Source organism: Hippoglossus stenolepis, chromosome 17 (genome assembly GCF_022539355.2).
Source record: "Hippoglossus stenolepis isolate QCI-W04-F060 chromosome 17, HSTE1.2, whole genome shotgun sequence".
Lineage (NCBI taxonomy): Eukaryota > Metazoa > Chordata > Actinopteri > Pleuronectiformes > Pleuronectidae > Hippoglossus > Hippoglossus stenolepis.
Genome location: NC_061499.1, coordinates 15,041,625 through 15,064,356, shown reverse-complemented (window position 1 = coordinate 15,064,356; position 22,732 = coordinate 15,041,625). Strand labels below are relative to the sequence as shown.

At 43.0% G+C, this 22,732-nt stretch overlaps 1 protein-coding gene across 1 annotated transcript in view; it reads left to right on the top strand.

Moving 5' to 3' along the window:
* The window catches only part of csmd2 (CUB and Sushi multiple domains 2), a 247,752-nt gene that overhangs the window by 7,762 nt on the left and 217,258 nt on the right, over positions 1 to 22,732 (top strand). Inside the window, exon 2 of the mRNA XM_047344263.1 lies at positions 11,218 to 11,434. Within this exon, the coding sequence (XP_047200219.1) occupies positions 11,218 to 11,434 (217 nt within the window). The remainder of the gene's footprint in view (positions 1 to 11,217; positions 11,435 to 22,732) is intronic.

The following is a 22,732-nucleotide window of genomic DNA, read 5'->3' as shown; positions in this document are numbered from 1 at the left end:
CGTGATTTTCATTTAACTTTCCCTTATTCTAATATCTTGTCCAGGGTGTCTGTTGTACTGGTCAGCTCTTAGATGTGCACGCCCTGTAACTGCTGTTGGACAAGACGTGTCAGGAAAGGAACATACGTGCTTTGTCAATCTTCCCTGGATAACCCAATGTCACGATAAATAATACCCCAAAAATCCAGAGCTTACATCCCCCCCGAGCCAGGGTATGAAAGCAAAGTCTCAATCTTGATTCAGATTCTCCTCTTTGTTATCAGACATGGGAATTTGCTCCAGTTACTGTAAATCCCCAGAAACCTGAGAGACGGATGTAGATGCCCCATCCGTCTTGTACAGACACAACGCTCAGGCAGGGGATTCTTCAGCTTCCTGATTTACACTGTTCTTATCGGATACCAGTGATCCCAGAGATTGAAGATTAGATCCTGGGCAGGAGGTATCTTGTCCCTACCTTTCCCTGTACCACGTCCCTCTCTATTCAACGTATAGGTAATCTGTCGGTGGTCCATCTCTGGCAAAGAGGTAGAGTCATCATGTAGGGGTGGATAGAGGGGGAGGTGGAGAGCCTTGTATTTCTACACTTGTCGGGTCCACTTTTAGTTTTTGGATTGATTTATTTTATTTTTATTCATGTCTATTCTGGCTCATTTGTAAATCTCAGCGTATTAGGATCAACGTGGTGTGACACTCGTATGTTATAGTCACTACTAAGAGAGGTTAATCTAATCACCAGTTGTGTGTTGGCTCATGTTTCGTGTGTTGCTGCCACTGAGGATATAAATTCCCAATAAGCGTAAGTGAGTGGAAAGCATCTGACGTCATTACTGCTGAAACGGACCGGACACAGTATCTGTCGGAGCAGAGAGAGATAAAGGGTAAAGTGATGTTTAATTTACAAATGCTTGCTAATCTCAAATTATCCTGTTCAGACCTGGTTTTAACATCTGTCTTGAGTTATTCAATCACAACTGGGCAGGTCTGAACTCGCCCAGATGTGTCCTGAGATCCGATCGATCAGATTTACATTACGAGGTGATCTGGGACCCATTCGGACATTTTTCTTTTTGCTGTTTGAACAGAAATGTGTCCTGGGCCACAAATTGGGAACCGCTGACTCATGTCTTCTGACCTGCTACAGTTTGAATGTGAATTTCTGCCTCTCAGTGTCCATATATGTTGATTTGTTTGTAGCTACCAGCCCAATATCAACACTGACCAACACATGACTGATACTTTTCTTAAATTGGTAAAATATGTCTTCATAGCAGAGCTGGTTCTCTTTCTCTCTCTCACAAACATTGTCATCCAACATATCTGTAAAGTCAAACTGGGTAAAAACAATCAAATTTGGAATTTGCGAACACACATTTTGTACGTGATCATTTGCACATAAAGCGGAGAAGTGCGATCCGATCACAAGTGGTCCCAGGAGACACATCTGGATGCATTCTAATACCAGGTGTGAACAGACGAGAGCTTTAAGCTGTCCACTTGTGATCGGATCTCCCAGGACGGATGTTAATACCAGATCTGAACTGGGCCAAAAATAAACTGTACCTGGAATGTCTCAGGGGTTGAATGATCAAAAATGTATTTATCGATTGTATTATCTTAAATAATTATCGTAGACTTCAATGCTTATTTGATACAAGCTAAGATAAGTATTTTTGTCTCACAATTAAAAAAAAAAGAAATATTGATTGACTTCAATGAACACGCACATTACTAATGCAAGTTTTTCAAATCCAAGGCAACTGGCAGTGTGGAAATTCAATGTCATAAAACATTATGTGAATCAGTAGTTATTATTGTTATTTAAACTATGTCCTGAGTGTGATGCATGTAGTCTTCAGTTGACACTGGAGTGTTCCTGGGGGAGCAGTTAGGTTCTGAGTTGAAAGGTCAAAGTGTATTTACAGTTAGTTGGGATGAGGCTGATTGATCGTCCGATACAACGATCCTGCTGGGATGATCATGACCTGACCCCTGGATCAGTGCTTCCTCTCAGGTTAAACACACACTGCTGATAGAGGATCAGATGTCCATGAACACACACACACACACACACACACACACACACACACACACACACACACACACACACACACACACACACACACACACACACACACACACACACACACACACACACACACACACACTGATCGGTAGGTTGAGGTCTCTTACTTTAATAAAGTCCCCTAAAGTCCCCTAATTCGAATGCTCCAGATTCCCCCGTATTGTCTTAATTTGTATTGCCTGTAACAGTGTTAATTGATGTGGCTTCTTGTGAGAAGTTTTGAGTTTTTAAGATTTTAATTATGGTAATTTGGGGGATTATTTCTATGTTGAGCTGTCCATGATGTTTAAAGTGCACGTTCATCATGGGTCGGTGAAAGATTCAATTCTCTGCCTCGGCCTGCAGAGCACCAGTCGCCTCACAGTGCTCTAGTTATCCGAGGATGGAGAAGAAGATATGTTCAAGTTGCTCTACAGACTGCCTGTTAAGTCCCGCCCCCACTGACTGCAAAGCATTGTTTGTCTGTTAATTACATTTTTATTGATATAGAACTTATCATGTGCAAAAATTGCACCAAATTAAACATTGCACTCCCTTGGGTCCTTAAAAATACAAAAAGGGTGAAACTGAAAAGATGGACCGCTGTCGAGATATTCGTTCCACATGCAGGCCGACAGACGGATTTGGATTAGTAGGTAAAATGGATGCTTGAGTCCAGAGAGTGTATTTTTAAGTGCAAATACAAGACAAGACCTATAAAAAGCAATGGCTCTCCAGCATAGGCTGAGTCAAAAGTACCTCGGAGAGCCTGGCTGTCAGATGTGAGGGGAATGAAAATGAGGTGATAATTGACTTCCGCTGTGTCGCACATTAGCGTCAAACATAACTATGCTTTTTTTCTATAAGTAGCAGGGTGACAGGATGAGGAAACAGAAGCTGTTTGAGGCATGAACCGTGTGTGTGTGTGTGTGTGTGTGTGTGTGTGTGTTAGGACGCACGGGTGTATTATGCACGGCCGTGTGGGGGTTGTGTGCATGTGTGAGATTAAGTGTTAAGGCAGACTCGAGCAATAATAAGTAATTGAGGTTGGCGATTTGTCTTCATATGTGTTCTCCTGTATCCCCGTTGTCATGGAAACAGCATTCAAACTTAGTCGACGAGATCAGTGAATGAGACTCTTTGAACTGCACTTATCTCCTCCTCCTCACGTTCTCTTAAAGAAACCTCATCTTTTCCTCATCAATACAAATGCGCACACACGCATAAACATAAAAAAAACACACTTACACACACGCACACACACATTTCTCCAGGCATCCCACCTCACTGTGTTGTGTGTGGGAGGCGCGTCTTTATCAGAGCTGAATAACCTCTCCTGCGAACAACAGGGTCTTTCAGAAAGGGAGGAACATCGACTGTAACGTGCCTTTGACTCGGAAGGGGTTACTTTCCATTGATCAGTTGGAAACCTCGGTGCGCCTGTGGATGAGGCCCCTGCGTTGTTCACAGTAACCCCAACTTACCACAGGGCGATTTGAATTTATCGATGACAAGGACTGAGGAGAAAAACATGTAGAATCCACACAGTTTTCCCTCAGTTGAAGCAGTGTTGGAACTGGGTGTATTGTTGAGTTTTTGAGAGGATGGGTTGAAATTGTGTCAAAGTGTGTGGGTGGCTGTTTTTTCTCTTGCTGGGTGGGTGGCTACGTTGCAGGTCCTTTTGGCTGGCATCGTAATACCACTGGTTAAATATGACCCAGCTGGAAGGAACTGCCTGCCCTCCTCCCCCTCCTCTTCCTCTCTGTCTGAGAGGACACATGCTCCATTGTGCTTCTTTCGCCAGGCAGCAGTGTGCGCATGCACTCTCGCAAGTGTGCGTTTCTGCACGCTTGCCTTTACTGTGTTTCAGCATACAGCCATTTTCTTTGAGGCTTTAAACTTTGCACGTGGGTGTTGTTTATGTCCTAACCCCACACATTTCGCCCCCCAGCTATGTTGTTGTGACAATGTGTGTTCGGGTTTTTGTAAATGCGTTTGTATTAACTACGTGTTGCCATAGGCGTCAACAGATCTTGAAAAAAACAAACAGCCACAGTCCTAGATGTGAGCGCCACAACTGGGACAACACCACATAGAAAGCAGCCGCGTTGTCACCGTGGCACAGATTTGTGTTCCCTAATTTACAGTTGAGTGTATTGTGGAAAATCCATGTATGCTTGCTTGAGTACTCTCTGTGTGTTTGCAAAGATAATCTCACATTCATGCAGAAGACCGTCCCTAGCTTTGCATGTGCACCATTATGGAAGCACGAGCTTTGCTGCCCCTTTAAGAAAACAACATTTACCATTCATCCCAGTGGTAACGACCTCGGAGTGGCGGTGGAGGGGGCAAGTCAGTGGGAGGGAGCCTATCACTAGCGCCTTCCACTGCATTTGGCTTGTCTGTAATGGCAGACGTTGTGGTCCTGGCCCGGACATTAGCCTAATGTATTGAGGCGAGCAGGATCGCTGAGCTTGCCTATTTCCATTTTAATGGCGGCCATCTAGAGGTTAATTTGGATATGATGCGGTCAAGGCGCACATACGCGCTGACACGTCAAGAGACAAATAGTGGTGCTGAGAGGATCTATGGGGCGGAAGGGTTTATCTTCACAGCAGGGAGGCAGTTACTGGCGCGCGCACACACACACACAACACACACACACACACACACACACACACACACACACACACACACACACACTCAAAACATTTGGTTGTTTGAAGTTTACTCATGGGGGTAAATTGGATGTGATATTAGACAGCTTTGTTACTCAATAAACCCCCTGGGACTCACTTGTTGGGTTGGAAATTACTCCATGTTTTGCTCCCATGGGACGCTCCTGCTATGTATATGGCTCCTGATGGACCCCATATATCAAGGCTTAATGGTTCCCCTTGAGAATTAAGAAAAAGAGCTGAACTCCATATTTCAGCTGTGCAATTTTATTTTTTACAGCGCCAAATCAGAACATGCATTATCTGAAGCCAAGGCACTTACAATATTATGTCTCACGATTGCCAGCAGTTGCCACAATGAGCAAACACTCTGTGATTGTGGACAGGAAATAAACTGAGGTTGATTGATTGTCAGACTGATAATAATAGTAGTGATACTTCCAGGTGTTATAACTGTATTAAAATATACTGCACATGTTAGGACAGCAAGTGCAACAATAATTTCCTGTTGCGTTTGATTGATAATTTCTATATATTTTCTTTAGTATTTCTAAATCGCGGCTTTACATTTAATGTCAGTGTCACAGACTCACTGTGCTGAAGTTCCAAGGGACCTCTCTTTAACTTCTAACAATAACTTCCTTCTTAGCTGTATCCCCTCATGCGAGGCTTTAGACTTTAGGCGTTTCTATTATTGACTAGAGGAACGGGACGCTCCCTGCAAAATTGTCTTTTGTCCAAAAGCAAACTTGAATTGCAGATGAGGAGACGAGACAGAAGCGGGGATGAATAAAGCAACAAGGGGAAAGAGAAAAAAAAGGGGGACAGGGCCCAGAAAGGAGATTTGTACTTCCGTATTGCCTCTATTGTTTGTGTCTTTGCGGCATTATGTGAATGCGGCGTTGGGATTATGTTCCCCAAGATATCATTTCCTCCTGTTGAGCGTCACTGTAGTCGGTGTAATTGTATCTCAGCAGAGCAGTTACATGAGGATATGTCACACCGTACTCAGTCAGGGTATAGGGATTACACTCATACATGTGCAGACAACCAATACCTCTGTGTACAGAAATGTGTTCGCACTCACCTCACTTTACAGTCACACACACACACACACACAAACACACACACACACACACACACTGATCCCCCAGTAGACCTCTAGCTTTAGCTAACGGTGCAGATTAAGCTCGATCTTGCTATGAATGTCGCACTTGCTGTTTGCTGTGACCTCGACGCACAAGAGCAGCAAGATGCAAAAAATAGTTTCAAAAAAGAAAAACACAACAACTCCGATATAGCCTTCCTCCTCTTTCCAACTCATTTACGCCCACTGGCTATTGCTCTTCCTCTCGTTGACCTTCTGACAAGCACTTACTTTCCCACTCTCCCTTTTTTCCGCTGCTATTTTTGAGCATTTCCCCCCCTAGTCTGTCCCTCACCTCACCTTTGCTTCTATTATTATTATTATTTCCCATGTCATGTCTTACAGCTTTTCTCAAACATCCATATAGTCAGTCAGTCAACGCCGTGTCTCTCAGCCTATGTCGCCGCCACCTCTCCCTCTTTCTTCTTTGGCTCTCTCCCTGTCCCCCTCCTCCGCTCTAAGGGGTTGCTGTCCTGCCTGAGCGCAGCACAGTGACCATCGATTCATCAAAGTGTCACGGCGCACTGCAGCAGCTCTGTGGGCCCCGCTACTAAACAACTGCCCTGGCAAATCAAACAATAGCACCTGCACACACACACACACACACACACACACACACACACACACACACACACACACACACACACACACACACACACCTGGAGCGCTGCCCCGGCAAGGTCAGACACCTATTTGGCAGCATGCACGCCGGAGTTGCCAGGCGGACGCTGCCAGTGGCACAGTGGGGCTAAGCAGTGGACAACATATCTGTTGAACATCCACAGTTATCGAGCTTATAGTTTAACATTCCCGTACGAGGCAATGCAAATACTCCTCATACACATGCTGTGGAATAAAACCACTGGAACTAGTTTAGCAGTTTTGCTGAACCATCACATTGAAGCAGTTCCTGTACCATGCTGTTCACCTGAACTCACACAACTTAGAGAAAATATGACCTTCTACCTTGCCGGTGGTCTAACTGGGCTAAAACAGCACTGCCAGCAGTCTGTTTGAAGGGTCTTTATGGTGTGTCACTGGGGTCATCTGCAGGATGGGCTCTTCCCTATAGGTTTAAACTGAGGGGCTTCAGAGTAGGTCACCAGCTCCCAGCAGCTAATTTCATAATGCACCCTGGGCGAGGCTTAAATAATTCAACCAGGCTCCGAGTGCTGGATCTACTTAATCAAAGGCTCTGGGTTTTGTGGAGATTTATGTGCCTCGTGTGTACCTCCTCCACCACACTTGTATCTTATATGATGGTAAACTGTGTTGTGAGTTACTGCTGCAAAGATCCAAGGAGAATATGGATCAGTGTGACTCGACAGCGCAGCAGACAAACATCTGGCTAACATCCCCGTTATCACTGCGTAATGTGGAAATTAAAACTTGATGATGCTGTAAATCAGTCCCTAATGTCCGCAAATGTGAGTTCTCCAGTGAACTTTGATGTGTCTGGGTTTTTTTTGTGTCCAACTCGATTCTCAGCATCCCGTTTTTTTTCAGGGAGGATAAAACGTGACAAAAAACCCCCAAAAACTCTCTGAAAGTGCCATCCTTGTTTTTCATCCCAGATTGCGTGCGTCATTATCGATTTAAGCGTCGGTCACTTGGCACAGGTGCGCCCACTTCAAAATAGCATTTTGGCCGAGCTCTGGCAGACTGAGTAGATTCTTTGTCATGAGTTTTTTATTTATTTATTTTTGGGCTCCGCTTAATTGTACCCATAAAACACAGGAACCGCTCGGCTGCTTGGTTGATCACCTGTCGTATATATCAACATGTTCCATCCCCCTAATAACACATGAACCCTGGCGTTTTTCACTTCTGCTGCTCAAACTCACCGGGTCGATTACAATCTAAAAAACATTCATTTTGAACACCGAGAGCTTTGTCTTGAGTGTCAAAGAGTAATTTCTTAACCGTAGCGTTTCAGTTAAATCCCGAGACTGATGATATTTATGATAACAATAAAAGTTCAGCCATTTTAACCTTGCTGGTATTGTTTTGTAATCAAGCCCAGCCCACACCCACCCAACTCATTACCTATGTACAAGCGGTGCACAGTCCACTCTGACCCCTATCAAGCTCTGCCATCGTGAGCCATTGATTGGCATTTGTCTGATAGAGGCCTGGTAATGAAGGAGATGATGAGGGTTTATTGACCGGGCTGTGTATATGAAAATCAGGCGGGAGGGTTGGAGGTGGAGGTTTTACTTGGATATTAGTATTGACCTGCTGGTAATGGCGGGTGTGGATGCTCTCTCGTTGGGCCTATTTAAAGGCTTTTATGCAAGATCGGACGGCGATAGCGCTCGCTCCGGTCTGTTTGTGTTCGCCGCTGGTCGGTGGTTAGAGACGAGGGAGGTGAAGAGAAGAAACGCGAGCCCACACTGTGATGATGCTATTTTCAGCGCTCTATAACACACGCACTGTTAATACCGGTCTTATTTTACACGGTGTTGTTCGTTTGGTTTCCAAAACTCCACTACACAGATCTCAGCGCCAAACAAAAGAGCTGAAGTCTCAGTGCAACAACTGGCGCAAGTGTATTGACGTGTCCGTGGGTTCAAGTGTGAGCACATTAGCATCTTTTGGAAGAGGTCAAGCACGTATGAAGCGGTGAAGATTGACGGGCGAGAGGCCCCTACCAGGTTTTTTTGCTGAGACGGGCCCCGGGGAGTCAACAGTGGCATGATGGATGTACTGTGACTGGAGATGCTATTATCCTCCTGCTGCTGATGCTGATGCTGATGCCATCCAGACAATGTGGATCTTTACCTCCTGACATCTCCCCTTTCCCCCAGCCCACCAAAAAAAATTAAAAATAAACGTATTGTGATACAGATTTGTTGCGCTGACCAGAAACAAAAAGCTAATATTGGTTTTGTTAGTTTGTGTGCTGCTTTTTTTCATAAACGATATTTCAGAATTCATAAATGTGCCACATAGACCCTGAAATCGTAAACAACAGCCTTGATTATTGCTGCGAAAAACAAATCCAGCGTTTGCTCATCTGGCTAACCAGGGATTATCCGTGTTCATACTGTAATGCTTTTCTGTCATTTATTTTTCTCTCTGTACTTTCTTTTAAAAGAAGACCCCAAAAAAAAAAAAACTTTTATTTATTTCAGTTGTGTTATAACACTGAAAGGAATGCAAATTACTTTCCTCTACCTGTAAACCACTGTTGGTTTTATCGAGACGTGAGGGAGGGATTTTGGATCTTTGGGACTTGTTTCGTCCCATCAGAGAGCGAGCACACAAAGTAGCACAGAATCTGTGTGTTTCACAAGCGTTCAATTATTCAATGATACTCACATTTCCCCTGAAGGGGATTTAACAAAGCCGGCTTCACTTTTACATGTTTCAAAGCTGCAGTGTGTTTACTCAAGATTCCAGTTTTTTTTAATGCCCTCAGGTAGTTGAGCTCGTTTCCATTGCATCGATTTGCTATAGACATTTACACGGTTGTGGGTGGGGATACAAATGAACACCACAAGAACTGTATATCTACCGCTGCATTGTTTGTGTTGAATAATGTGGGTTACCCTGATAACAGATGTCCTCCAATTATATCCTCCTAATTACATTTTAATCAGGCTGCATTATGATTCAGGTTTGTGGCTGGAGCAAACAAAAGGGAAAATACAGATCGTTTGTATAAATAGAATGTATTCTTGCATGACAATCTAATTTAGTACCTCTGTGAGGATGCTCATTTATTCAGGCTCCTTTTGTGTGACCTTAACTGAGCTTGCGTTCGGCTTTTTGTTCAAAGGAGAATCAACTCTGCATGCGGCGTATTCCTGCAGTCTTAGGTCACACGCTACAGCTCATGTCCGCGGTGTTTAGATTTCATTATTCCGTCTTCACTATTCTTGTCATCTTTGTATGACAGACTAACGACTGAAGAGACTAAGGCCCAATCCCATTTCACCCCTTGGCCCTACCCCTACCCCTTATTTTCGAGGGTTATCTTGGCCCGTTGATACGGAGTCACAAGGGGTAGTGGTTGAAATCTTTCCCTACGAATTGTGACAGCACTTCAAGAAGCCATTACATCATCATTAGTTGTCGCGAAAAAACCCGACACGTCGTCAGTAGTCTTCGATGGGGGTTGCCGTATGAAATGATATGGAAATACAGGATTATCATGCAAAAAAAAAAGAACACTAGCATGCTAACGTTAGCGCGCTCGCAATCTTTTTTTTAAGAAATTGCAATAATACATTGGAATGATATATTACAATCATTGTCATAATTTTGTAATCCTTATTAATGGAGAAAATACCACATTTGTGGGTCTCCCTCCCAGCTTGCCGGTGATTCGCAAGGCATTCTGGGTCCCCCTTTGTTTGAAGTGTCGGTCTGAAAGATCTCCGTTTGGAGGGCTATAAAGCCCCTTAGCCCTGCCCCTCCGTCCCAACAGGTATTGGGACAGCCTACCCCTACACTGGGACACGCAAAACAAAGGGGAAGGGCCAAGGGGTGAAATGGGATTGGACCAAAATCAACATGTTTGATCGGAGGAGAAAGCCGTGACCATTAGTTGTAATTAGTTACCCACGATGCTATCCCTGCAGATATTAATTTGCGCACCAGCACTGAGAATCCACACTGAAAACACACGGAGCTGCACAATTTTTTAAAGTGCAATCACACATCAGTCCACATTAGTGATGAATTACAACTAAATGCCTTTGATGAACATTGAGTAAAAGTCTGGGCTGTGCTCACATCAGTGGGAGACTCACTCACACACACACACACACGCCTTCAGAGCTCGCGTGCCACACACCCACCCCCACTCTCAGTGGTGATGAATGGCAACACACGCAATTAAAGTTTTAGATTGAAGGCGGTTTGAGCGCCTGCGAAAGAAACATGCAAGATGAGTACTATAATTGTGGTATTCAAGTGTGTGTGTGTGTGTGTGTGCGCGTGTGTCTCCTCCCCTGCTGCCCTCCGTCTTCTCTCCCCCAGCTCTTTCTTGTATTAATGTGGGAACCTATTACTAATGTGGTGAGTGAACAAGTGTGTGATGATGGAGGTGGCGAAAGATGGGAGAGTCGTGAGCCATTTAGCACCGCTGTGTTAACGGCTTGTGCTGCATGCTGTAGGTGATAATGGATGTTGCAGCACTTGACTGGTGGTGTGCATTTGTGTGTGTATTTTTATCATTTCTATTCAAGGATCCGGAGGAGTGTTTTTTTTATTTTTCGGGGTTTTTTAAAACTCATAATTTCTCCACAGTGCAAGCTATTCGAACAGGTCTTAAACCCTTTTAATAAATAACCACCTTTTCCCTTTTTCTCTCTCCGCAGCTCAAAACTGCAGCTACACACTAAACAGTCCCAATGGGACGATAGAGAGCCCCGGCTACCCTTACGGTTATCCTAACTACGCCAACTGTACATGGGTGATCGTGGCGGCGGAGCACAACCGGATACAGCTGGTGTTTCAAGGCTTCGCCCTGGAGGAGGACTTTGACCTCTTGTCTGTATATGATGGGGCGTCCAGCCCAGGGAACCTGAGGACACGGTAAGGTTGGACTTTATGTGCGCATGTGTGTTGGTTTTGGAAATCATTTATTCTGGTAACAGTGACACTTTGAACATAAAGTTACTGTTGGATGCTTGTAATACATTACATAGTATATGTATTACATTGTTGGGCAGCCAGCATGAAAAGAAGGTAGAGAGACGCTGTGTTAACACTTAACTGTTAAGTGTTTAGTCTTTTTAAACATATCTCATTTACTAGATCAATATCTGCATTCAACTGTAACATACAGGCTATGTCTCGAATCAAGGGCCGCATCCTTCTGTATTTGAAGACCGATTGCTTCATAGTGGCTGGACTCTTGTTTACAACATATCTTTTCATACAACCACTTATCCCTTGCATCATCACATTTTGTTGTGGTGCTGTCACCATTTCCCCTGATTTCAGCAATAACTGCAGTAGGTACAACACGATTGTGAGCAATAACTAAAATCGCCCCAAACCATACAAATGAAACCCAGAGTTGTTTTAAACTGAAATGATCCCTTAAAGACTCATTTGGTCTTGGAGGTATTGGTAAAGGCAGCGGACTGGAAACTGGAAGAGGTGAAATTATAATGGAGACTTTAATCACTGGCAGTTCGGGCAAAGCCTCTGGTGACTAATACAAGACTTCCTCTGTGGAGACTGTGACTGCATCAGGGTTTACTCAGTGGAATTCTGGGCACATTTTGCTCCTCAGAGCTACCAGCAAAATTAAATAAAGACCACTTGGGTGTGTGAAGACTCAAAAAAAAAACAACTTCTGAATGAGCAGCGTCATTCTTCTCCCGTAAAATCAGCAATTTAGCAGCCTGGGAAAGTGCTGCCATGTGCTAACTTTGCAAACTGAGCCCTAGTCCTCACACACACTGGTGTTTATCAAAACAGGGGCTTCCCTCCTTCGATCTTAAAAAAGAATCCCGTCTACACAAACAAAACAAAAAAATGTTTATTTAACCAGACGATAAAATCTCATTGTCAAGAATATGCCGATGCAACAGGTGGCGATATGACCACCCACCATGAAGACATGCTGGCCAATCAGAAGTGGTGAATTCTGTGTTGGACGTGTGTTGGCCGTAGCAGTGACCTCTATACAGCCTTCTGATGGCTGTTCCTCAACATAGAGCCAGAGGAGCTGTACAGTTAAACTAGGCTTGTCACACTATCAGATTTTTTGATCACATGTAATTCATAAACGATATAATCATGATTTTTATAGAAAGTGGTTGAATGACAACAATAATGCTATCAGTCAATTTAGTCTTTAACTTTATTTTATGTCAAGGAGCTCATGTTTTTACCCCTGTCAGTAAATTAATTGGACTCAAACTACTAGGGTTGTGCAGATGATTGATGATCATCAGTGTGATTACAGATAGCCCAGTTTCCCCATTAATGTATCAATGATTTATCATAAAATAATATTTAAATAATTGTATTTAAACATTTATTATGCCCTGCTGTAGTTTCATGTCTGCATCTCCTACACATCACTGGAACACGCACCCACGCAAAATAAATCCAACTTTTCGGGCCTATCTCCAAGTGAATGGACAGTTTCCCCGTCTCCACATCAACACTGAGACATTTCTGAACATCCTCAACCACGAGAAGAGTTCTTCAAAAGATCAGTTTTTTGCTAGAACCCAGTTTGTGTGTGTCAGAAAGGTCAAAATACAAAGACAAATCGACATTTAAAGTGGAGTAGGCTTCAGATATTGTCTCACTGGTTTGCAGTTTCCTGCTCATTGAGTTTAGACCGTGGAAATAAATATTTCTAGCCTGAATTTGCTATCAAAAAAGCCAGACTTCTCTTTTATATTAGCTGAAATAACGAGATACAGCCAGAGAGCTGCAACTCACTGATGCATTTTGTCTTTTGATACATTATTGCTCGCATCCATCAGACCTCTTGGCAGACCCTCACACACACACTGGATCAATTAGTAACAATTTCCGCATCTGATCAGTTGGCGCCAAACCAAAGCTGCTTTTAATTCCTGTCACCTTCTGCTTTGAGCTTAGCCTCGCAAATACTTTAATGTTATGGAAGCCCTGAGGAGACGGATGACTGAAACGTTCGTGAGGGCCTTTGTTACCGACACTGTTCCGAGACTCTGTAGGCCTTCTCTGTTTCTCCCTGTCGATAACCCGCTCCCTCATCTCCCTTCCCCTCGCTGCGCCTCCCATTCTGTGAGGAGAAGAAGAAGAAGAAAATCCATTATGGATCGGTGTTGCGCTGTTCTCCTCAGCCTTTTCTCCTGTTTGGACCTATGGGCTCTGCTGTATATTGATGCTCCAGTGGGACGGAGGGAAAGCGTTCCACTCTCACTGTCTACACGCTATGAAGATAAGTAAGAGGAGGGAATCTGGGAAGACAAGAAAAAAAATGGAAAGAAGGAAAAAGGTTGTTGGGAATAGAGAGACAAGATGAGAGGGATGGAGAAGCTAAAGCGGTTTCGGGATTTCACAGGGAAAAACGGATCTCCTTTAGATTCTGCCTGTGTCGTCTTTGACCCGACGCTCTTCACTTCCAAGGGAGGCGTTTTGTAAAAGTGAGACTTCAAGCTTTATCTGCGAGTGAGTTTGGAAAAGCTGGGAAGAGGCAGCTCTCTCCAGTCAGCTGCAGTCTGTGAGAACATGCATGTGTATTTTCACTCAAAAACTCCACACACACACACACACTGGCACATTTTCATACACACACACACAGATGCACGTTTGATAATTCAGGCCTCCTTTTGCTCTCATCTCCCGCTTGTGTCAAATGTAATTTTCTCTCCATCTCTCTCGCTCCTCTCCCTCCAATTTCTCCCTCACTCCTCTCATTTCCCCCACACCTATTTTTTTAATATCTTATCTCTTCTGCCCGTTCCCCATTTTGGGTCCTGCACACTGCATTCGCTGAATTTCATCAGCCTTTCATGTGTACCACGCCATAGGTTGCTTGGTGCTCGGAGAATTGCTCCTTTTAATCTCAGCTCGTCATCAAAAATGAATGTTTTGCCTCACTTCATATTCAAATGATCACCTCTGATTTCTCTTTTCAAAGCAGTCACTTTCCTTTAGATTTGTTTATCTACCCATTAATTCGTCTGCCGCCGTCAGTGAAAAGCTGATGAAATTGTTGTTATATTCGTGAACGCCAGCCCACAAATCAGTCCGGCTTCATACAGGATGTGTGCTTATGTGTTTAAGTACACAGTGTGTGCTCACTGATGCGTGTGTGTGTTTGTGAGTGTGCAGATTCTTTATGAGTCACGCTCGCTCCTTAGGAAATGCATGAATGAGTCAGTCCGTTGCTGCGGCACTTCATTAAACTCCGGATCCCGAGTGACACCTGAGAATCGGAGAGAGAATAGGATGGAAGTTTTGTTTAGTTAGAAAGAAAAAAAATAAAATAATAATCTCATGAATATTCAGAGATGTATTGTGAGTAAGTGGTTAAGTGCATTGTGTGGCCTCGATGTGTTCGGTAGCTTCACACAGGCACAAAATGTAGTAGGGAAAAAGTGAACTCAAGGAAAAATCAGTCATTGCAGACTAAAGTAGTTCAAATGTCGATGTAATATAAAGTTAGTATTTATTCATTTAGAATATCATAGTGTGACTTTATACTATATTTTAGACTTTGTATTATATTTTGAAATTAATTTAAGAAAATGCCATTAGATGAAAACTTTTACAGCAATCTCATATTTGTGGAGTTTCAATGGACGTTTCAAAGTGTGGGTTGCCTTAGTGTTGGTAGACAGCTTTATTATTGCTCTCTGTACGTGTCCTGGTAACATCATAGCTGTTCACGCTTGGTAAAACATTTGGGTCTTTGGTGATCTGATCACAAGTGGACCGGTCTAAGTACAGGTGTGCACTGAGGATGCATCTAAGATCTGACCACAATCCGAGGTAGTCCGGGACGCATGTTGCCACATTCTTTTAGCCGCGAGCAAACACAGGTCCTCAGTCCCGCTACAATATTGTAATGACCTGAAAGTATTTTTACGCTTCTACAATCAGTGTTACCCATACGTTGACTTATTTGTCTGGACTTCAAATGACTAAAACGATGAATATTTCATAGCAGAGGCTCGTAGAGTAGTGGTGGAGATGAGTACTACAGTGGGCCCAACACACCCCCACTCAAATCGGTATACTCTGACTGGTTAGAAATATTAGCATATGGTCTCTGCAAACAGAAACTATGCACGATGACTAGAGGCACATGTGGAAACGCTTTCTCATGCCAGTTACATGTTTTAATTCCAGGTATGAGCAGGGCCTTAGTGATAATAAAACACAGCGCCCTGCTTTTGTGTGTGAAACGAAATAGCAACACCACATAACTCCGAAAACCACAAATTATGTTTTTGTTTTACATTGCTGTCTGGTGACAAAAATAATTATTTTTTAAGAAGTGTTGTTAAGCCTGTTTTTTTTAACTTTGTGCTTCGTATTCTATGCCAAGCTTGGCCAAAACATCTCAAGTCCATCTCCGTTTAGCTGGATGAGTGAAAGGGAACACGGTCATTCTTTGAACACAGATGTTGGACATTTTCCTTTGTAGAATGATTCATCCAGGGAGCAATTCTATTAAGTATTCAGTATTTTGCAGTATCAAAATCACAATGACATCACCAGAGATGTTCCTGTACGATACCAGCATTGCTTGGGCGTTGGAGAGGACACAAATCTAGAGTATGTCATCCGATACCACGTCTTTAAATACACTAGATTCTTCCAGATTAAACTGCAATTTTCTTTTCCATGAAATCGCTCCATCTTCAGCACTCCAAAATAGCAATGGTGCTTTTCTGCCTCTGGAAAGTACTGCTTGTTTAAGTGTTTTTTTTGGTACCGTATCGTCAGCCAGAGCTAGCTACAGCGTCTGCAATGTTTCACACTGGAAAGTCCCACAAGTTGCTGATGTGTGCCGTATGCAAGACTTTTGAAGGGTCACACTAGTGTTGCCTATTACAATGATAGCAATCTCATAAAGCATTTGAAGAACCATCACACTATAGAGCACGAGGAGTTCACCAACGCAAAGGGAACAAAAGACAAACCACAGCAGCAAACTTTGGAAAATGCAAAGACAACCCCAAAGCAAGAAAACAAAAAAAACTTGAATTCATTGTCGTGTTCCAGATGTAATTTGTCTGTAGATGGTAAGTTCTATGGCTTTGAATTATTCTCTGTATATATTTGTTTTTAAATGCTAAAAACTGAGCCAGACCATACAAGCATGATAGCATCATCACTTCCACACAGGGTTTGTAGCGACCACTGCTAACAAACCTATAGAAGTAATTGTTTTAAATGCCCTGGTACTGGATTGGTACCCGGTATACACAAAGTCCAGGTATCGCAATGAAGGAAAAAATGGTCTTGGAACATCTCCATCCATCTTCTCCAAGTTTTACATATGTCGTCCTTCACTCTCATCACCTTCATTGTGTTGTTACACAACCGTCACGTGATGCAACAAACCGGTGCTCAAACTAAACCCTGTTAACATAAGAAACACTGAAAGCCACACGAGAGCAACATTACACAACCGGGATCATAATTTCACCAAATCTGTGTTATTGCTTATTTCTTGTTGACAGGAAATGTTTTTACAACAACACAGTTTATGGATGTGAGTGTTTACAACATCTGGCCCTCAACTCCGTGATGAAGGAGCACTTACTATACATCAGCTGGACGGACAGTTTTCAAAAGGGTGCAGCTGCATTACCACATGGCCAAAAAAATTGTTTCTTCATCTCCATTTTAATTCCCCTCTCCCTAATATCCTCACGTCTGCTGCCAGAACTGTGTTTGCCATGGTTAATTACACTTAATGAATTCAGCAAAAATGATAAGTCGTGTGGACATCTATCTGCAGTCATTCTTATATATTTTTTTTTTCATAAAAATTGTCATGGAACGTCTCCCGAGACCCCGGCAGCCCCCGTGTCCAGGGTTAAACAGAGCCTGTGGTGTTGTAAGCACTGTAGTCACAGAGTGCTTCCCATGACTAAAGCAACAGCCAACTTGACCTTAAGCGGAAAACACTGAACCCCCACCAGCTCACTCACTGTCACTCCGAGTGCACATTTCTTACTTGTAAAAAGCAGCCCCCTTTTTCCACTTTTGTGTCACATTTCACCTTGTAACTGCCAACTGGGGGGGGAGCGCTGAGTACATTTCAGCGGAGGGAGAAAAAGGCTACTGGGGTGTGCGAAGGCGTCTCTCGCCACTATGCCTCCCTCTCGGTGATGGAGTGATGGGGGCGGGGGGGGGACTTAAGGCCTGGCAGTCTGGCAGGGGCAGGAGAGTGTGAGAGGGGAGGAGGCGCGGGAGAGACAGATTTTCCGCCCGCGGGCTCGATAGGACCTAAATAAGGAGCACTAGTGCATGGCGCTGGGAGTGGCAGTAACACTACAGTCAGGCCTCGGGGCTGTGAGGGGTTGGGGTGTCACAATACCAGCTTGTGTGTGTTCAGAATCTGTTTACAAAGGCAAGTGATAGGGACCTGTCCTCATTATGGCTCGTATGCTAAGATTTAAAGGTGGAGACATGTTTTAAGGATAGATTTTAGGCTATTAATGGTTCGAGTGGGTTTACAGGATATGGATATAAAACTTGTTTTCACAAATGAACTCCAGAAAATGTCTGAAGAATCGGGTCTGGTCTTTCTCTGTGGATTGCCTTTTCACGTATGAAGAACGCAGCAGGAGATTGTCCGAGTCTCACGCACTGACTACTCACAGGAAAATGTCCAGAGCAGCAGGAGGCAGGACATGATGTGTAAATCCCGCTGTAGAAAGCAAAGTGTGTGTGTCTACAGCGCGTTTACACCAGCGTAGGCCCTTAACGTCACAAGCTCTTGAATGTTCTTGTCTTTTCTTTTCTCCTACGTGTATGGCACCTCTTATTTTCATCCTGAGATATTTGTTTTCATCCAGATTTGCGTCCATTGCCTGACAACCGACTCGATATGCTCACATGCAGCCCCTCCACAAAATTCCAGGAAAGTGTCCAGACTTCATTTGTAAACAGCTTAAGTCATGGATACACAACTTTATCTGTTTGTGTACGTGTGTGTGTGTGTGTGTGTGTGTGTGTGTGTGTGTGTGTGTGTGTGTGTGTGTGTGTGTGTGTGTGTGTGTGTGTGTGTGTGTGTACGGCTAGACTGTGCTTACAAAGGGAGATCAAGGCTGGTATAAAGCCCATCTGAGCGAACTGATTTAGTGTCCACAAAATGACGTTTTATTGGAATAGAGATAAAATGAACACCACACTCGCAAACTCAGAAAAGAAAACACACACACACTCTGCCTTCAGACAAACACACTTCTAAGCACAGAGTAAACAGCAGTGGGCTGGAAAAAGTGTTAACCCTGTAATTTTCTCAGAGTCACAGAGGTTTTTGAGATGTATTCGCTTTTGAGCAAGGATTTGAAAGCGCAGTGTCTGAATGAGAAGGAATGAAAGGATTATTTGTGTGCTTTTATTTTGCTTCTGTTTGGAGTCTTTTGGATTTGAGCTTGACAAATCTGTTCTCTAAAACACACCATGAAAAACAAACAAATGTTTTCCCCGCTAATTGATCATTTGATCATTTACACCTCTCAGTGGTGTCATGCTGTGCATGCATCAGCGCTGCGGTTGTCTGCCAAAAGCTGTACAAATGGACTTTATAAAATCAAATCTGAGGCCAAATTCCCCCTTTACATCTTGGTTATATTTGATATATGTCGACCAATTGAGTTTGATGTGACGTCTGGATCTTACAAGAAACAAGTGCAAAGGTCGACTCGCTGCCGCTCTGAGACAAAGAACCAGCAACACTTTAAAGATCCTTAATGTGAAGCTGTTTTACCCGATTTGTTTGAGAATGAAGGAAACCTCTAAACCGCTAAAAAAGCTTTTGAATGATGAATACTGAAGGAATGCTCACATGAGATGATGGCAATGACAAAGACTCCCACAATCCCTCACTTCGTCACAATGTCACCAAACTCCATCTTTTGTTGTTGTTTTGGTTGAGACACCCATAGCGGCAGGAAATGACCTATTCTGAATTTAAACCCGAAATTACAAGTGAATAAACTCTCATTTAGTCATGTGTCAGTTATGAAGCTTTCATTCGGAATCACGTTTGGGCCCAACAAACGACTTTCAGTCCAATATTCACTCTCCTTTAAGCTCTGTTGTTGCTTTTCAGCTGCTAAATGCTGCACTCTGTCCCCCAGGTAGCTAATTCGTCTGTTGTTGGGTGCTGTGCTAATGGAGTTCAGTCGGGTTTCAGAGGTTTTCTTGCTCAAAATAGCTGCCTGATGCATCCACAAGCGACATTAACAAGAGTGATGTGACTGAACCCAACAGTGAAGTTATGGGCCTGAAAGATGCTGGGAACTGAGGGGAACTGGGAACAGGGTCAGGTGATAACTGGTTTGTTTAGTTTGTTGGTTTGTTTGTCATCACGCAAAAACTACTGAACCGATCTCGGCCTAACTGGAAGGGTGCAGCCTCTGTCTTGGAACTCATCAGAATTTTGGTTCAGATGCGTTTTAAGGGACATAATTTTCTGTCACTTTATTTAACTGTTTTAGGATGGATATATCATTTAGGTTCCCAGACCAATTCCTTTATTATTTCCACTATGGGGATTAGATAATAATGTGTAGGATTTTTTGATTCTGGCGTATGTACACGCTTATCTGTGCCATAGTTCTTTGTGGGTTCGTCAATACGAGTGAAGCCTTTCAGATTACACACAACTATAAAAAGTAGCTGCTTCAAAGAAAAAAATAACTCCTAGTTAGTAAAGAATGACAAATGTTGTTTATAAGGCTGTAAAGATAAAAACCTACACATCATTTACTGCAGTTTTCCTTTTTTAGTAACTAAAGGCCCTTACATGTTTTTTTGATCATCTTGTGGATCAGCTGCATTATTTTTCTATCATATTTCTCTTCAACGATACCACCTGCTTATACATAAAAAGAGATGTGTTTGCATGCATTTAGCTTTAAATCAGCGATAATGTCCTATTTTATCACTTCTAAGATAATGCTAGTCATATAGCAGACCTACATAAATGTAAATATATATAAACAGTAGTGACTGTTTCTCTCCCATATCCCTCGCAGCGTGTGTTGTGTTAGTGTGCCTCCACGTCTCCGACTGTATGTGTGAGCGGGCACAATGTTAGTCAATGAGTCAAGCTTGAAGAGGGCCAATGTCTGCAGGTCAGGGTGAGAGTGGCTGACGTACACCGACACGTCCCGCTGGAGAGCGCTCGCCATGGCAGTAATTCTTCTTCTGTGAAGGCCTTGACCATCAATCAATTGTGCCGCACATACTTTGCAAAATGACTCCAGCTCTCCAACATGTGTTTGCATACACACACACACACATGTTTCCTCTTTGTGCGTTCAACCCAAGCTCCACATGCTTGTATGTCAACATGTTGTGCAACATCTATTGAGTATATTGTGTATTTACATGAGGAGGAAGAGGAGTGTTTAATGCTTTGTGTGTGTTTGTGAGTCAGTGAGTCAGTGAGTGAGTGAGTGAGTGAGTGAGTGAGTGAGTGAGTGTGTGTGTGTGTGTGTGTGTGTGTGTGTGTGTGTGTGTGTTGTGTGCGTGTGTGTGTTAGAGAAATATGGCTTCAAGGCTGTGTGGTTTTACTTCTTTGCAGTGGTCATGATTATGCATCTTATTCAACACCTTCCACATACACATCCATGTAATCTATGTAGGTAGATTATTTTTTCCTACACACCCCAGACATATGCAAGTAAACACACACACACACACACACACACACACACACACACACACACACACACACACACACACACACACACACACACACACACACACACACACACACACATGCACACAGTTGGATTTATGGGTCCTCTGAATCTGGGCTGTTAATGCAGAGACTGCCACTTATCAACGCCAGCTTTAACGACAGACTGCTAAAAACAGGGGGAAGAGTGATAGTTTGTTTTTCATCATCTTGCGCCGGGGAAAAAAAAAAAAGTGAAATGATGTGGAGATTTATGGCATCTGCTCACCTGCGAGGCAGAATTATTAGGCCCCGTAACCCCAGATTAGAGAAATAATCAACTAGATGGCTGTGAATTTATCCCCTGCATCCTGCGTATCACTCATTGTGTGCACTGCTATTGACATTCTCCTGTCCCGGGGCCTATCAATGTTCTTAACAGGAAACACTTCACCAGCGGCATGAAATGAAATGTTTTCCTGCTGAGATAAACGATTAAATACGCATTGCACCCTTTCAAGAAGATGTGTCATTCTCAGGGCTCCTCTACTCGCTCACATTCTTTTGTGTTGTGGGAATGCACCTCATTATTTGTTAAGGCCGGCCTATTGATAATTTTAGTGTCCAGGGGTGAAAATATAATCACCAGAAACAAAGGTATAATTATCCCCATGGCGCTCTCTGGTCTCATTTTAGCCAGTTAAAAAAATATAATATATATATATATATATCATTATTCCTTTTGCCTTGTACCGTTCCAGTTACTAAAATGTGAATGCAAGTATTCAAGAAATGGGACAAAATCTAAATTAGGTTGAATAAGTCTAATTGTTTGGCCAGAAATTGGTGGAATGTTGGTGGAGACAATTTTTTATAGTTTTTTTTTATTATTGATGCATAGCACAGCAGCAGAGAAAATTAACATACTAATGTGAAATATTTCCAAACATAGACTAGATCGTATCAGAAACAGTTATTTGAAAATGTTGTCATCTACAAATATTTGATTAAAAAAATCCATCTATTCAAGTTAGTCCCGTGTACAAAACCCACAAATTGACATGCATTGTTTTCATTTACATGTGTGTAGTTTATTTTGAATCTTGATGAGCACATACAGTACCAACGAGTATGTACATATAATTTGACAGCGATTCATACAAGAATTTCATGAAACAAATTGATCAAAAACCACCTTACAAAGGGATGGTGGGAGGCAGATCTTATGCGTTTCTCACTGCAGGGAATTCAATGTGTTGATTTGCGTGACAACTTATGCAAATCTCGTCAGTCACAATTTTCCAATTACAATTCCTGAGGCGCAGCGCGACTCGTGAGCGCGCATGTGCGGCAGGTTTAGCATGTGCAGCGCGTTGGAGGAGTGGGAAGAGCAGGCGGGGCTCGTGTCGTAGCTCATTTCACTGCCGTTATTACTTCTCTTATTTGCAGTAATTTCCGATTGATCAAACTGTAGTGGAGGTTTACTTTTAATTTTACGTAAT